General features: G+C 37.4%; 1 protein-coding gene across 1 annotated transcript; it reads left to right on the top strand.

Moving 5' to 3' along the window:
• Positions 1-289: 289 nt before the first annotated feature.
• Positions 290-11,630, top strand: stpg4 (sperm-tail PG-rich repeat containing 4; the record flags this gene model as incomplete). Its single annotated transcript, XM_079635371.1, is given in 8 exon segments — positions 290-307; positions 901-923; positions 925-988; positions 2,054-2,311; positions 2,988-3,052; positions 7,776-7,821; positions 11,066-11,170; positions 11,285-11,630. Coding segments are annotated over 8 exon segments (693 nt in total). The 3' UTR covers positions 11,399-11,630.
• Positions 11,631-18,471: the final 6,841 nt, after the last annotated feature.

Below are 18,471 nucleotides of genomic sequence, written 5' to 3'. Positions count from 1 at the left end.
TAATCTTGAATGACAATTGTTGTAAAGGTCATCCTTTTCCTTGTGAGAATACATCAGTTCTGTTCAGAAGTTTGGCTATGTTTAGTGAAGACTAGTTGGTGTTTAATGCATGTTGAGTATTTATGCTGTACAAAGATGTAGTATTAGTTATAATATAGTTAATACACAGCTATAATGTATAATTCATGCACCTCTCCACGTTAGCTTTTCTGGCAATCCAGAACTAAAGTATACAAGATTATTATTATAATTTTCAAGAGCTTATTACAATGACAGCATACACTGAAGCATGGCTTGGTTATTCATGGTATGTCAGTGTTGAAGTGCACTGCTACAGGAGACGGCTCTGACAAACAGTGAACACTGGGCCCTTCAGTTGCTTGTTAGAAGTGTGTGTTCCTGGTCGCCTAGAAACAGAGCAGAACATTCTGCCATAAACTCCCAGAGAGAGGCTTTCACTGCTTCTGCTGTGCTATTCATCTGTGGCAAACACTGTCATATGCCTCTTGCATACAACTAATTATTGTATGAAAAATATAACTCACTTTATATTGTCGCAATCCCTTTTAAAACTTGGGAGATTTATTTTAGAACTTTAAATGGAAGTTTAATTTAATACAGAAATTAAAACATGTTTTGTATACATACAGTTCAACAATAATTGTGGATAGCAGCTCAGATATCTTGGGCTTGACATTTTTTTGTTTTTAGTACATTTATATTTTTGATCGGAGAATTTGATGAACAAACAGACTTTTTTTCTCAATAGCCTATGTAACAAAATCAGTAAATGTAAATAATAAATACGAGAGCAAACACATAGCAGAAACTCGTGTATCCAGTCCTCTCGATTAATAGTTAAATAGTTTTAGTATCTAAGCGACGCCTCTTGTTGTTGAGGTGTCTGTTACAGAAAACAAACAGGAACGACAGAACTATGGCCACGGGAAGAGAGAAAACATTACCCAAAGGGAAATGTATAGATGGGGTAAGTTTTTACATTTGTTGTGGTGGAAGGCTGGTGCGTAAGAATTACACAAGAACTATTTCTTTATAGTTTTTTTTTTTGACACAACCAATCAAAGGTTTGTGGGCCGGTAATATTATTATGATTATCTTTTTAATAAGGAAAGCTATTTATAATGATACAACAGGTTTTATTTTTAAATAATTCTAGTCATCAAAGAATCCTGTTTTTAATATTGATGCTAATGATAAATGCTTCTTGAGAAGCAAATCATCAAATTAGAATGATTTCGGAAGGATCATGTGACAAGATTAGAGTAATGATGCTGAAAATTCAGCTTCGCCATCACAGCAATAAATTACATTAAAAAACAACAACACTTATACTAAATTGTTATAATATTTTACAATATTACAGTTTTTTTACTTTATTTTTCAAATAAATCCAGCCTTGGGTGAACACAACAGAATCTTCCCAACCCCAAATGGTGATCAGTGGTCTTTTCTTCTTCTTTTCAGAAACAGAAAGAAGAAATGTACACTGACAGAAGTGGTTGGTGGAGAAACACTATTAAGGCAGGTGATATTTTACAAAAGATCCAGCCATATAAGTAAAAGTAACATGTCTTGACAAACACAATATGAAGTGTACTTTTGCTGTAGTTTCTGTCTTAAAAAACAAGGCCTGTTAAACACCGCACACGAAAGCAGCTTGTATTTATTTTGATGCTCATATTAACAGGTTATTGCTTTCACACTGCCTGCATAAGCAGCAATGTGTAACCACAGCTTCAAACCTGTTTTTGTAATGAAAAGATATGCATTATGAAAATGCACTTTAAACCTATTCATCATTATGCTTTTAGTCCAGATGATATAAGCAGTTTATTACACTTCGGGCTCCCTTCTATAATGATTAATAGCCATTCGGATGATTTCACAATGTTTAGTGTTGTACTAAACAATGACTTCACTCAATAACCGTTTTAAACTTTGGCTGTTACTAAAGGACATATTCGGTGTAGTAAGCCAGAAATGATGTAAGGTGTGAAACGGAAGAAAAGAGGTCTCCTCCTTCTACCTTCAGAACTATCCCGTTCCAGGCAGTTACCACATTCGAGACTTCATAGAGGAGACAGGACTCAACCCGGTGCCGAGGACGTACAGCTTCAAAGGCCCCGCGCGAAACACCCTCACGTGGACGGTGCGCCGAGGCGGGGATCTGCTACTGCCTGGGGCGTATAACTTTACTGACTCAACCAATGAGGCTCTGCGGCGCCAGGCAACTTACTCTTTCAAAAACTGCCCCAGACCTGATAACCTCACTTTAGGCCTCAGGGATAAGGTCAGTCAATCACTATGAACGGGACGTCCCCCCAATCATATTATCGGCATACAAATATTCCTCAAGGTGCCTTGAGGTCAGTTTAACATTTTGACGTACATTCCACATGATGTAGGGGAGAGGCACAACCTTACACTTTTTGACTTTCTCAGTTTGTGTAAATCCACTTGGGGTTCAGAGAATTTAATTTGTCCACATTAATTTCACACATCTAGTACAATTATGGGGTTTTGTTATACTTTTTTCTTGATTTCCCCCGAAAGAATGGAAGTGAAATGGGACAACATGCCCCATAGGTGGGGCACATTGTAACATGACCATATGACAGCTTAAAATGTTATCTGATTTAATCAAAAAAATATACAAACTAAAACATGTTTGTCAATAAAATACAATTATTAACTTTTTCATATAAAATAATGGATTTTTTAAATAATTAAGAAATAAAGTAATTTTTGAGTTTGACAACAAACACACTGCAAAACACAGCTATAGCATAGTTCAAAACATAATAATAATGAATCATTTCTGAACATTAACTCTTTTTCTCATGGTTTCTCAATAGAATTCATACAAATAGTTCTAATGGGGTCATGTGTGTTACAACGTTCCCCACCTGCGCAACTGATTTAGTGTCTTCTGCTGGTTAGATCATGTGTGTGTATGTTTAACGCAGGATATTAACCTCTCTCCCGGTCATTATGATGTTATGGAGAAGCCGGTTCCCAAATCACCCTGCAAGTGAGTAGGCCTCACGCTCAGCACGCTTTCACACACCGCAAGTCAGAGAACGTCACACACTGCAGCTCGGCGATGTTTTTCCTTCTCATTCTCAGTTTCTTCCTTTACCTCAGACAGTTCACAGAACAGCCCTCAGATACTTTAATACTGGCCTCAACAATAAGGATGGTCCAAAGACCAGGGTCAGTGTCAGAGAGTTTGTGACTTTCCCTTGCCTTTACTGGGTACTTGTTGCTCAAATACATGTGTATTTTTAACAGACTTAACATTTGGCTTTCTTTGATGTACTGTACTTAACTTGAAAATTCTGCTGATTTAAAATCTAATCAATGTGAATTTATCAGGTTGGTTGATCTATATGAGGTCCTGTTGAACTCGTGACAATTAATCTAGAGATTGAAGCATCAATTAGAAGGGGTTTCAAATAAAAGTTTAGCCCGTACTGATAGCCCATTATTCAGAATGATATCTGCCGCTGCCGATAGTTAGAATTTTTGAAGATTTTTTTTTTTTTTTTTTTTTAATAATGCTGTAAACTATACAGGGAACCCTCTCATTTGGTACACCACTAAGAGGTTAAATGACCAACAGAACTATTATATTCAACTTTTTTAACTGTTACATTTTCAGATATAATAATTACACGCAAATAAAAACTGAAATGTTAACATAAGGTAGTTTTCATAAAAACATTTGTTTTTATTTTATTAATTTATTCAAGCATACAATATCTTCAGTTTGAGATATTTTATATATTTGTATTATACTTTTACTTTTATGTGTTTTATTATACTTTTTTTATGGCTGAACTTACAAAATATGAACATTGGATAACTTTGGATAAATGCAACTTGGATAAATGCAACATTAAGTGACCCATTGTTCTCAAGCTCAAGTTTTATTGATGTCTTTCCACGGCTGATGTAAGCACCTAACTCTGGTTATAAGCCTAAACTTGACATAAACTGTAAACTTGTCCCTCAAATCTGTTGGGTTGATTGGAATGTTGTTCCAGGATCAACAAAGATATTGATCAAGGAATATGTGGCACTTGGTGGAATCAGGTTCTGCTGACAACCCTGGCTTGAACTAAGGGTGATTCATAGGATCAAAATGAGCCTGCTTTAACTTTGCAATTTTTTTTAACTGTTAACGCCTTGTTGTTGCGTTAACTTGCCCTAAATTCAACACAAGACAGATTTTCTTCATTCGCAGGATGGGTTGCAGTCTGAAGTTTTTTTCCGCCACCTTTTGATTGACACGAAATAATTGGCCCTGATCACCGGCTCTTGTTAAACAATCGGCCAATGGCTTTTATCGACCGATACCAATCATTGGCCAATACATTGGTGTATCTCTAGTAGGTATTTTAAGTCATGTACCTAAGTAGGCCTACCTATGTTTTGAACAAAAAAAATGCAAATCTCTGGAAACAATGACGTCATGCACATGTGTTCAATCTATAGTGTTTCATCTCCATCTAATGGCCTTGCAGCAGAATACACGTTTTTGTGGATCCGTGTAAATGGGAATCGTTTTAACAATAGTGTTGTTGGTACATGGAAAACTCAAAGGAAAACTTCTCTGTTTTAAGCGTTTCGTTGTCGTGTAAACTTACCCTTAGTTTCCAATGCAACCCGTTTGTTACCATAACAACTAATCACCTACACCTGTCCTTCATTTAGCTTCTTGTCATCTTGTGTGTATAAACCCTCAGCTATTTCTGTTCTTCATCTATGTTCGCTTTTACGCGTCCAGTTTAAACAGCTTGGTTGCGTCTCTGTACAGACTTCAGAAGTATATCAGAGTCGGAAATAAGTGCGTTTATTTTGATTAGTGATGGGAAACCGATGCTTCCCGAAGCATTTGAGGCTTTCATCAAATTGTGCTGAAAAAAGGTTCTTTTACAGTTTTTTCCAACTGCTTACACACAAAATCTTTTCATGTCACACGATTTTTAAAACCTCTCACTCAAAGTGCAAAACTACACACCAAATCTCCAAAACCTTAAGCTATTTCTCAGCCATTGACACTTTTTTCAAAACACTAAACACAATTCTATCCCTAAAACACAAACATCTAACAGGAAGTGACTTGCTTTCCTTTTCCAAACGCAACCAATCAAAATGCTACACTTAAGGTTTGTTCGACTTGAACCGGCGCTGCACAGACCGATCGGTTTATGACATCAAAGTACCGCGAGAGCGATTAGAGAGTAGACGGCTCCTTATGCTTTTGAATCGCTCTCGCGGTACTTTGATGTCAATCGGTCTGTGCAGTGCCGGTTCAAGATGAACAAGCCTTTATTCACCAGGTCACACACACTCCTCACATGTGCAAACACTAATTGCTTAACTGATCACTAACCAATCACTGCTTTACTGTAGGTATAGGTATAGGTATAGACCTATAAATAGGTCAAAGGTCAGATTACCTGTTTTGACCAATGGATGCCAACAATGGACAGAGACCACACACACACAATTGTGTTCTTTTCTGTATTCTAAAGAATATACTTTTGGGTGCATAATGTTTATGGTTTTGTTGTATGCTACTATATACAACAGTAATGTTTGGCCTAATAAATATTTTCATTTATTTGCATTGGTGTTTACAGAGTACTTGTTACCCCTCTCAGAAGATTACTTTCACTGTAGAACATTGTATTGAAGTGTAGATATAAGCCTATGAATGACCAAAAAGCTTTAGATTTAGAACAACAGTGTTTACATGGTATATCCAAAAATGTACTACTATTATGAAAGTGTTTGCCATTTGATGCAAATGCTTCATTCTGACATCTGTTTATGACATTTTGAATGCAGTGTTACATTTTGAAGGAGATGTGAGGCATTTCGCATTTTGGGAATTGTGTGTAGAGTTTTGAAAAAAGGTGACATAGTCGGTATAGGGTCTAACATACATGTTGTCGATTTAGATGATTTAACGAATTTAGAAATTTCTTCCTCTCCTATAGCAATAAATTAATCAAATTTGTTCCTCAAGGAGACTACAATGCACTTCCTGATGCGATACTGTAGTAGACGGTTGCATAGTTATAATTTTCTCCCTGATATTATCAATCTTGTAAGTAAAGAAGTTCATAAAGTCATTACTGCTGTGCTGAAACGTCTGGGGATGAAGCTTTCTTTTTCGTTAATTAGGTTTTGTTTATTTTCTTCTAATAGGGTTGAAAAATAAGCAGATCTAGCAGCTTTTAAGGCCTCTATATGCAATCGAGCTCTCTTTCCATGAAATTCGAAAATACTCTAGTTTTGTTTTCTTCCAGTTGCGCTCCATTTTTCTGGCTGCTCTCTTAAGGGCCTGAGTGTGCTCGTTGTGCCACGGCGTTCGGCTATTTTCTTTAATCGTCTTTAAGTGCAAAGGAGCAACTGTGTCTAAAGTGCTGGAAAAGAGAGAGTTAAAAGATTCTGTCGCAATATCGAGTTCTTCTAAGCTATCCGGGATGCTGAGATGATGAAACTGATCAGGAAGATTATTAATAAAGCAATCTTTAGTAGCAGAAGTTATAGGTCTAACATATTTTTAACACTGAGTCGGCTTTGCAACCTTGGCTAGATGGAGTGTACAAGAGACTAGATAATGATCTGAGATGTCATCGCTCTGCTGCAGTATTTCAACGGCATCAACATTTATTCCATGATAATATTAAATCTAGAGTATATGACAATGAGTCGGTCCTGACACATGTTGTCTAACTCCAATAGAATTCAGAATGTCTTTAAATGCCAATCCCAATGCATCTTTTTAATTATCTACATGTATATTAAAATCACCAACAGTTAGTACTTTATTTGCAGCCAATACTAACTCTGATAGAAAATCTGCAAATTCTTTGATAAAGTCTGTACGGTTCCCTGGTGGCCTGTATACAGTAGCCAGCACAAATATCAAATGTGATTTATCATTTACACTAGATAGTGTTACATTAAGTAACACTTCAAAATAATTATTTTTAAAACAAGACTTCTCAGTAATTCTGAAGATATTAAATTACAGCAACACCTCCTCCTTTGCCTTTCAGAAGAGGCTCATGTTTATAACAGTTATCTTGGGGGGTGGACCTTGGGGGGTAAATACATATTTAAAGTAATGTAATTTTTGCAATGATGTTACTCAATCAGTTGCCAAACGGGATCCATTATTATATATATAATGTTTGTTTTTCTTTTTATGCAAAAACGTTATTAACATTATAAGTGAATCTCAAGAAACCAAATATCAACATGAATCAATGTCATGACGACCCCTTCAAATTTTTTTTAAATTGTTTTAGTTACTTTTAATTTTAGTTAGTACAGTAATATTTTAATTGTTGTGTTCAATTAATCATTTGAACATCCACATATCCAGCCAAAACACTTGAGTGAAAGTTTTTCTTTAGAAATGCATTTGAGTAAAAGTAGAAGTATTCAGTTGCAATAGTAAAAGTTCCACAAAACTGTGAAATACATAATTTCACACCCTTGTGAATTATTCTTTCTAACACAAATGAAAAACAAAATGCAATATTTTTGTAGAGGGGACCAATGAAAGTATTATTAGAGTAAATACAAATCTGAAGCACCAGCCTGAACAAATAGACGAATCCTTATTGTTGAGGCCTGTAGTGTTTCACCTGTGTTTGTTGACTCCTTCCTCTCCTCCGCCCTGTTTGCACCATTTTATTGTCTTCTCTTATGACACTCGTCTCTTATTGCAGACACGTGATGTTCCGATCAGCTGTACAAAGGGTCAGCTTTCTCCCGGTAAGTGTCCGGTTTCATTGTGAATAATACAGTCTAACCTATTATGTGTATATTAATAGTATGTGTTTTCCCCCAGAATGGTTTGTAAAGCATGTAGACTCCTGTGAGAGAGTTTCACTGATGCGCGTCAGTGTTGCACCTCACGCACCGTGGCTTCAGTGGCAGTGTTGGCTGGTTATTCGAGCTGTGCTGGCAGCTGTCTAGTGTTGACGGAAAAGTGAGGATGCTAAATTATCCTCTGGGTCTCATTAGGGTGAACATTAGGGCTTTGTGTGGTTGTAGAAGGGTGTCGTTTCATGTCAGACAAGTGTTTTGTCAAAGGTTAAGTAGCAAAGAAACCTCAAGCTTATTCTTAAAATGACAGATGAACAGCAAACAGGCAAATGATATTACTCAGAGGCTGAACTTCCATAGTTTAAGGCTGGAATACAAAGAAGACTTTTAAAATCTGAACAGATTTTAAAACACTATGGCATCATATACTTGCCAACTTAAATGGTTATAGAGAAATACTGGGCATCATACACTAAATGACTGAGGATAACACACTACCAGACTTTAAAGTTGTTCAGAACACAAGAAAAGCCGTTTTTTCACAGTCTAGCTGAACGACTCTAAGAACGGTAAAGGCATCCACACACTACAAGATAATCAGGACGATTTTGATCCCAATACTCTCCTTCCGACAATCCCAGGTAAAGTCCTGATTATCTTGATGGATCCACAGATTATCTTATCAGATTTTCCTGTGGTGTGATCTGTGTTAAGAGTGATTGAATCTGCTCGGAAGAAAACCAATCTCAAATATCCAACATGTTAAATATTTTTAGTCAGAAATAATGTTGTGTGGGTGGAACCACGAGGACAAATGGGCCAGCCTGGTTCCAATTTCCAATTTCCACTTGTATCAAGTGTGATATTTATTTTATGCATCAGTTAAAAATTAGTTAGTAATGAGTAATTGGTAACACTTAACACTAACACTTTTGGTTAGTTCAACGAAAAATTAAAATGATCCCATGATTTACTCACCCTCAAGCCATCCTAGGTGTATATGACTTTCTTTTTTTCAGCCAAACACAATCAGAGGAATATAAAAAAATATCCTGGCTCTTCCAAGCTTTATAATGGGAGCCTGTGATGTTGAAGCTCCAAAAAGCGGATCCATCCATTATAAAAGTAATCCACATGGCTCCAGAGGATTACTAAATGTCTTCTGAAGCGAAGCAATGGGTTTTTGTAAAGAAAAATATCCATATTTATAATTTTTTTAACTATAGGCCTAATCACTGGCTTCTGGCAACAGCCGTACGCGAGTCGAGTTCTATGAGCATAAGAATGGGAAAGAAATGTGATTTAAGTAACTTTGAAAATGGCATGGTTGTTGGTGCAGACGGGCTGGTCAGAGTATTTCAGAAACTGCTGATATTTTTACGCACAACCATCTCTAGGGTTTACAGAGGATGGTCCAAAAAAGAGGAAATACCCAGTGAGTGTCAGTTCTGTGGGTGAAAATGCCTTGTTGATGCCAGAGATCAGAGGAGAATATCCAGGCTGGTTCGAGGTGATAGAGTAACTCAAACAACCACTCGTTACAACCGAGGTCTGCAGAACAGCACAACACATCGAACCTCGAAGCAGATGGGCTACAGCAGCAGAAGAACACACCGGGTTTTACTGTATATGCTAAAAAGTTGGCCAGTTTAGTCCCAAGTAGTATTGAAGAAGTAGGCTACACTTACAAGTTTACTTCTACTAATATCAGTGTACTAGAACTTCTAGTATATTGATATTAGTATACTCAAAATTGACTACATAAAGTATACTTAAATATACTTGAAGTATACTTATTATTTGTACGGGTAAGAACAGGCTACAATTCGCACAGCGTCACCAAAATTGGACCATATTTTCTTTTTCGGGCCCCTTAGTAGGCCTACTATAATCAAATGGCCTCTACAGTCCAGATCTCAATCCAATAGATAGAGCACCTTTGGGATGCGGTGAAACGGGAGTTTCCAGCCAACAAAACTGCAGCAACTGCGTGGTGCTATCATGTAAATTTGACCAAAATCCTTCCCAGCACCTTGTTGAGTCTATGCTATGAAGAATAAAGGCAGTTCTTAAGGCAAAAGGGGTTCAACCCGGTACTAGTAAGATGTGCCTAATAAAGTGGCTTATATTTTGTTTGTGGATAAATCTGCGTTTTTGAACAATCACTAGATTAATGATTCAATGACTCACTCACCTGTTAAGCATATAAAGCTATAAAATGAATGTGGATCACATAGTTCAGAATATTTGATGAGAAATGTCTTAGGTCATATTAATATATCTGGTAGGGCAATTCTGAGCAGTGAGCCTAGTTTGATATCTTTTCTCTGAAACTCAAGAGAAAAGACATTTGAGATTTTTCATTCCTGGGTAGTTTTCACAGGTTCACCTTAAGGCATTTGAAAATACAGAGAATTTTTTTTTTTTTGTATTGATATTTTCTTTATTGAGTTGTGTGTAGCTTGTTTTGGAAGGTGTTGAATATGGCTTTTCTGGACAGGAGTCCCTTAATGAAATAATAGCTCAGTGCCTCTTCAGACATGTGTAGTATGGCACAGCTATCCGCTCTTGTCCAAGGGAATGCCGAGCTGGCTGGCCGTCCCATAGAAGAAGGGCGCAACGGCCTGATGCCTTTAAAACCAACGGAAGTTGACCTCATGAGCAAGCAGGCAGAGGGAAGTGAGTTCCACCGCAGCCAGCATTAACACCTCCGGCACAGTTCAACCCGCCACACACACCACTGCACAGGCCAGCTGGATCAAGTGAGGCTGCCGGTGGAATCAAATGGCATGTAATGATAGCAGACAGCTAGCACAGGCGCTGAGCAGTGAAAGCTCTTCCTCTCAGCTATGCTTTTGAAAGCACATAGACCTATATCTGTGATTATAGAGTCAAGCACAGGTTGATGAAGTGCTTTTTTTGGAGAACACTAATTAGATTTTTTGATCTTCCAATCTAAAGGAATATTTCAGGCCGTGAAACACAAAAGGGCAAGTTTATCAGATTGTCCCTGCTGCTTTTTTAGCATATAATGAAAGTGGATTGTAATTTAAATTAATAAGGTCCAAAAAAGGTCCATTCATAAAAGTAGTTCACATGACAATTTTGGGGTGAACTATTCCACCAGCTGGTTAATTAAATTGAATTTGAATTTTACTTTTGTTGACTTGACTTCCATTAATGGATTCAGAAGGAAGGACCAGCGCCTGGACATTACAATCCAAGGCCAAGCACGGGCATTGCAGTCACTTCCTGCTTTAGGTCCACAGTACCACGGCTGTACAGTGTGCATTCGGTGAGCTCCATTTCTATCCCTGTTCGATAACAATCTCTACAACCCTACATTAAGTTATTAAGTGAAATTGGGTGAAATTAAGTGAAATTTTCAAACCTTTGCTATTTTTGACAGGGAACTCCCGGACCAGGTGTGCATGATCCCACATGGCACAAAGGTCAACGGCTCAGCAGCACTAAGGGCAAAGTGGACTGGGCCTATGACCTCCTTTTTCGCAACACACCATGAACTTTGCCCTCTCTTTTGTCTGAATTTCTCATAAGTATTCCTTCTAGTAATATTTCCCATTATTTTGAAAGTAGGGTGTTGCCAGCTGGTATGCGACTGACCTTGTTGAAATGAGGTTGAAATAATGTCAGTTGTTGTTTTAACATTGACGTATGTTAAAAACAACGTTTTATTCAGAATTTTTGTAATAAGGTAAAGACAATATGTATAAATTTTAACAAGATTTGTAAGATACGACATTGAAACAACATTGTAATATTAACATTGATTCAATTTTAATAAAAAAATCTATCTCTGCAATCTCTGTTATGTCATGAACTGACTGCGAGGCTGCCCATGTAATGAACAAATCTTTGTGATGACTCTCACATTCACATAACTCATTCAGCCTGAACAAAGAGATCAGTGTCACACAATAAAACTGCTGTTTACAACACTCACACACAATAGCTAGATTAACCCTATTGTTGAGGTCCTGAATAATTCTGCTGACATCAATGAGAATGTACATGTGGGTAGTGTAGGCCTATATTTATGTCTATATCTAATAAATAAATGTAATCTACAGTACTGTGTGGTCCAAAAGTCGGAGTAAAAAATGCATCTATTTCCCATTTTTCTAATTGAATGCAAAATGTTTAACGGTGCATTCAGTCGTTTAAAAAGCTGAACACATGAATGCAGTACACTCACATGAAATGAAGACTGTACTCATAGTAGTTTTCTATAAAAAATATTTTAATTTTAAATGGCGCAGGTAACCCCCCTCAAAGTATTTGACCATGTGGAAATAACGTGACCCACACTGTTTCACTAAACATCCAACACTATTCTCATATTACTTGGCTGCCTCATGGTAGTGGCGTTTACTGCTTGATTATTATAACCTTCTTTAGTGTTCATCGTCTCATGATAGACCCCAAATGGATAAATTTCAAGTCTGCTTTTTAAAAAAGAAAGAAAATGAGGATGGTTATTATGCAACAAAAGTGGGAATCTCTGTATATTTGTGCAGTGTGCGCTTGTCAAACGATTAAATCTGATTTAAAGCTTGTGACATATAAACAAGTGCATTAACCCGATCACTTTATTTAGCGTTCAAGTAAACACGTAAACACATGTTCGGATTTATCAATCAAATTGATTTCATTCCGATTGAAACAAAAAGTGTCCATGTAAGTGTGGCTAATGTTTTTAATGTTTTGAGTTCTCTTCATTGTCTGTTACAACGCTATCTCACGACCAATTCGTACGAATTTGTACGAGTGATTAAAAGGTGGCTAATTCGTACGAATTTGTACGACCTCACTCGTACGAATTTGTACGATTTGTCTAAACCCACGTGATGGGTAGGTTTAGGGGCGGGGTCAGGAGTAGGTAATTCGTATGAATTTATACGATTTTGGCAAATCGTAAAATATGTACGATTGAGCAAAAAACTTGTACGAGCGAAGTCGTATGAATTGGTACGAATTAGCCACCTCGTAAAATTCGTACGAATTGCCATGAGATCGGGTTGTCTGTTACTATAGTTTCTGTTTAGTTTCACACCTGTTCCTGTTCTGTTGATTGTCATCTCTGTGTATATAAGCCCTCAGTTTTCTAAGTTCTCTGTTCGGTGCTGTTCTCTGTATTCCTCGCTCATTCTGCGTCACACTCTTTATTGGATTTATTTAAACATTTTTATATTGATGGTGCTGTCATTTTATAAAAGGGAAATTTACGTGAGTAATGAAAAAATTACCATTTCAATTTTTCCCAAAAAAGATTATGAAAGACTAGTGTATAGGGCTTCGTGCAATCACACAAGTCTTTTCCAACAGGGTCATGTTCAGAGTCAATATCACGTTAGACAAAAGTGTCTGGAGGCCTAGTATCATTTTACATTGCAATGGACAGGTGCTGGTACTACATCACAGGTCTATTATATGACTCATATTACTTTAAAGAGGATGGTTTGGGTTCGGGATCAGGACAGAGGTTGATGTAGGCTGCTATTGTTTGTGAAATATGAACAACAGTACAACAAGCACACAACTAATGTGAGGGTGAATGCAAGGCAACCTTGAAAACTCATGTTGTGGTTGCTGAAGCTAATTCAGTGGCTAATACATTTAAAGTGGTCATATTTTTTTAAGTTAATTAATAATTTTCAAGATTTCCCCCCCAACCAAACCAGTGTTTTTAATTGCCTTTTTTCATCATCTCCCTTTTCTCTGCTATAATATGATCTGTGGCTATGTTGTTGGGATTAAACCATAGGGATTAAACTGATTTTTAACTGCCCCATTTTGTGTCATTTTGCATCATCATACATTCGTATTTTCTTAATCAAAAAAAGAAACCCATCAATATGGGCAGCCAGCTGTCAGGGCTGTAACTCAGTCTGGACACCTGACCTTCCACGACTCCAGAGTCCCACCTCAGTCTGAGCAGGGCTGGCCTGCCACCTGTGAGTAACCAGAGAGCCAGGGACAGTCTCTCTCTCTCTCTCTCTCTCTCTCTCTCTCTCTCTCTCTCTCTCTCTCTCTCTCTCTCTCTCTCTCTCTCTCTCTCTCTCTCTCACACACACACACACACACACACACACACAGAGAAGAGCGAGAGAGGTTTTCTCAGGACGGTGATCACTTTTTTCATTAGCACATAATCAATCCAGGTGAATAAACAAGTGAGCAGGAACATTAAAACACGCTCATTAGCGATGACCTGCATGTTCTGACTTCTCATTACCCAGTAATTTTACACAATGGATCAGAGTCAGACTGATATGATTTCAGACATTGCTTAATATAACTTTCCGGAAGATATGCAGAGCGGCAACATTTCGTTATTCATTATGAGTCTGGTTTTGATCTTGATTTTAATTTTGTTAATCATGAAATTAATTTGATTTAGATACTAACAACTTTGTCAGTCATAATTCTGCCTCACATAAGCAGAAAGAAAAAAATAGATCTAGTTTAATTTTTTTAAATAATTTTAGAAATTATTCGATAAATAATAAAAAACCCTGCTCTTTATAAGTAGTTTAACCCTTTAAGTGTCACCCCCCTTTTTTTGAATATACATGAAAATGCACATTCCGAACTTAAATGGTTGTAATTCAAGAATGCTTTGAAATATGGATGTAAGATTGGTCTTGTTTTTTTCTAAAATAATTGAACAAATGCTATCTTTTCAACTCCTGGCATGAAAACAAACTTTTTTTCATGATTTTTCATGTTCATCACTATTTCAAAATAAAGGACTGAACACCTTTGGAGTACAAAAATATTATTGTTGCAAATTGATAAATTACAGGTCCTCTGTAATTTATTTTGAAAACCAGTCACCAAATACGAAAACTAGAGATTGTAAGCTTTCAAGTGATATATAGTTTGTCAATATTAGTTTAGGTTTAGTATAGGATATTACTATTTTAAATATGTAATGAATTTGGGCCCACCGGTGGGCCGGTGACATTAGTATGGAGACTTATTTATTTATTTGTCTTAATAGGGAGAGTTATTCGAAATGTATTTTTCATTTGCAATGCTTCATGGGAGGGGGTGGTTGTAAAATCATTTTCTTTTATTGGTGGATCTCTATTAAGGATTACAGGTAGTTTAGTTTTTAACAATACATTTGACAGATACTTTCTTTGTAACTAAATTGACCCAAAAATGTGATTTCTGTCATGATTTAATGACCCTCATGTTGTTCCGTACCGGTATGACTTTCTTTTTTAGGGGAACACAAAAGAAGATGTTTTGAAGAATGTTGGCAATCAAACAGTTTTGGTTTTCATTGAATTCCACAGTATTTTAAATTTTGGTATTATATATACAGGTGCTGGTCATATAATTAGAATATCATGAAAAAGTTGATTTATTTCTAGAATTCAACTTAACAGGTGAAACTAATATATTATATAGATCCATTACATGCAGAGTGAGATATTTCAAGCCTTTATTTGTTATAATGTTGATGATTATGGCTTACAGCTTATGAAACCCACGAAATCAAAATTCCAGAAAATGAGAAAATTACATGAAATCACACAGTAATTACACAGAAATACCATGGTCATTGAACCAGGTTTTGGTTCTTTTGGCAGTGTGGGCAGCTGCAAATCCTGCTGGAAAATGAAGGAAGCATGAAGTGCTGTGAAAATGTCCTGGTAGACGGCTGCGTTGACTCTGCATTTAATAAAGTACAGTGGACCAAAGTCCTCTTATCTGATGAGAGCAAATTTTGCATCTCATTTGGAAATCAAGGTTCCAGAGTCTGGAGGAAGAGAGGAGAGGCACAGAATCCACGTTACTTGAAGTCCAGTGTAAAGTTTCCACAGTCAGTGATGGTTTGGGGTGCCATGTCATCTGCTGGTGTTGGTCCACTGTGTTTTCTGAGGTCCAAGGTCAACGCAGCCGTCTACCAGGAAGTTTTAGAGCACTTCATGCTTCCTGCTGCTGACCAACTTTATGGAGATGCAGATTTCATTTTCCAACAGGACTTGGCACCTGCACACAGTGCCAAAGCTACCAGTACCTGGTTTAAGGACCATGGTATCCCTGTTCTTAGTTGGCCAGCAAACTCGCCTGACCTTAACCCTATAGAAAATCTATGAGGTATTGTGAAGAGGAAGATGTGATACGCCAGACCCAACAATGCAGAAGAGCTGAAGGCCACTATCAGAGCAACCTGGGCTCTCAAAACACCTGAGCAGTGCCACAGACTGATCGACTCCATGTCACGCCGCATTGCTGCAGTAATTCAGGCAAAAGTATTGAGTGCTGTACATGCTCATAATTTTCATGTTCATACTTTTCAGTTGTAATGGAGTTCAAATGTACAGCACGCACATCCAAAACAATAAAACTGGGTGCTGGATAGACAAGTAATTAGAAAAGGTAAACAATGAGTTTGCTCCTTAGTAAATGCCAGAAAATGCTCCTTAGCACCAAACACCACAAAATGCTCCTTAGGAAATGTAATGATTGCTCACTGCGTGTAACGTTTCGGGCCCAAGCCCTTCATCAGACATACTTTTCAGTTGGCCAGCATTTCTAAAAATCCTTTTTTTGTATTGGTCTTAAGTGATATTCTAATTTTCTGAGATACTGAATTTGGGATTTTCATTAGTTGTCAGTTATAATCATTAAAATTAAAATAAGTAAACATTTTAAATATATCAGTCTGTGTGTAATGAATGAATTTAATATACAAGTTTCACTTTTTGAATGGAATTACTGAATTAAATAAACTTTTTCATGATATTCTAATTATATGACCAGCACCTACTGTACAGTATATAAGTCAATAGTAACCGAAACTGGTTATTTCTGTCAGGTCCACTATCATCAAATACGATTGACAATTAGCATACAGTTAGAATTGGCGGTATGGTTCCGTTCTGGCGGTATGGTTCCTGCTCTTATCTATGCAGGCTAGCATGGATAAGAGCAGGGAGAGCAGCAATACCCCCCCAGAATGCCAAATCCTGACTGGATGAGAGGAGGAGCTGGGGATGGAGGAGGGTAATTCACTCCTGAGAAACACGATAGCAGCTGATAATACTGAAGGAGCTTATATATATATATATGAATACAGTGGTAGGCGTCGTATTCCTATAGGTAGATGTGGATCAGCTGACAGTCAGCTGATGCGAGCTTGACTAACGTGACCTGCCAGAACTAACGCTACGCTTGATATTCTTCAAAATAATTTTTTTTAGGTTCCAGAGAAGGAAGGAAGTCACAGGTTTGGAATGACATGAGGCTGAGTAAATGATGACAGAATTTTTTATTTTTGAGTGAACTTGTCACAATCACGCCAAGCTTGCACAACAACAATGTCAATTTTGAAAAAATTGAAAAGTTTGCCCTTTGCATTTTTCACGTACAGATTGACAGCATTGTCAAAACGATACCCATTCACACGGATCCGCGAAAAAGCTGTATTATATTGCCAGGCTAGTAGTTGGTGATGTCATCATGTTGTAAAGAAAAACTACGCGCCTATAGACTAAACACATAATACTCATACGCATGATGTCGAGCGTTTTCACAAATTCCCCTTTTTGTAGTTAACATGGAGACACTTATGGTATCATTTTCAAAAATGGCTTTTTCAGGCCCCAAATCCGTAATTTTCGTGTAAATGAACGGCCAAAACGCATAAAAAGTTTTCTGTTTTTAGTTGAAAACGGTGTGGTGTAAATGGCCAGTCAGCCTTCACAGTCTGAGTACTGATCACGCACACGTCACTCACACACACACCACCAGTAGTTGTCTGGCCTTGTCTGAAGAACACGGACTCATTGCCTGCAAACTTACCTTGGTTTTTCCTGTTCCATGTTGAAATCCTACTCATCCATCTGTGTGAGTGTGTGTCTGGAAACCTGTAAGGCAAAACCAGTAATCATCTTTCAAAGACTCTATTGCTGTTTCTATTCATGTTCGTCATTACTTACCTGCATTGAATTGTGTTCTTGCTGCTTCTATAAATAAACGTACCTGTTCATTGTTCACCTGACTCTACCATCGTCATTGTGTCCAAGCCCTGTAATTATGACAAAACTATTCCTTTAACAATTTCAAAGCTCATGGTAGTTCTGTCTTAAAAGGTTTGTGCATAAGACATATATTTCTCTATGGAGAGTTTTACTTCCAGAACCCTTTTGTTGTGCTTCTTTAAGTGATTAACTGAAAAAATCCCAAAGGACAAGCTTCCAATTCAAAGGCCTCCATCTAATCATTCCCTTTTCTTTCAAAATGTGTGAAACATAATGAGCCCAGTTCTCCTGTGTGTGCCATACGGGAACTTTATGTTGGGACACTGGGCTCGGCTGGCCTGGGGTGCGTTTCCCAAAAGTAACTTTTGTTGCAAGTTCTGTCGCTGCGATTGGCTGTCGTTGGCTACCGATGCTTTTGGGAAATGCATCCCTGGTCAGGATAATCATTCAGGCTGATGCTGATGCTTTATCAGTCACAACCTCTCCAAATAATCCCATATATCACCACTACTGCTCCTATACCGCTAGTGACAACCGCTAACAGTGAGACAAAAAATAAATCAATACTTGATGAAAT

This window comes from Phoxinus phoxinus (genome assembly GCF_949152265.1).
Source record: "Phoxinus phoxinus genome assembly, chromosome: 14".
NCBI classification, from domain to species: domain Eukaryota; kingdom Metazoa; phylum Chordata; class Actinopteri; order Cypriniformes; family Leuciscidae; genus Phoxinus; species Phoxinus phoxinus.
Note: the sequence above shows the minus strand (reverse complement) of the source record. Positions and strands in the feature narration are given on the sequence as shown.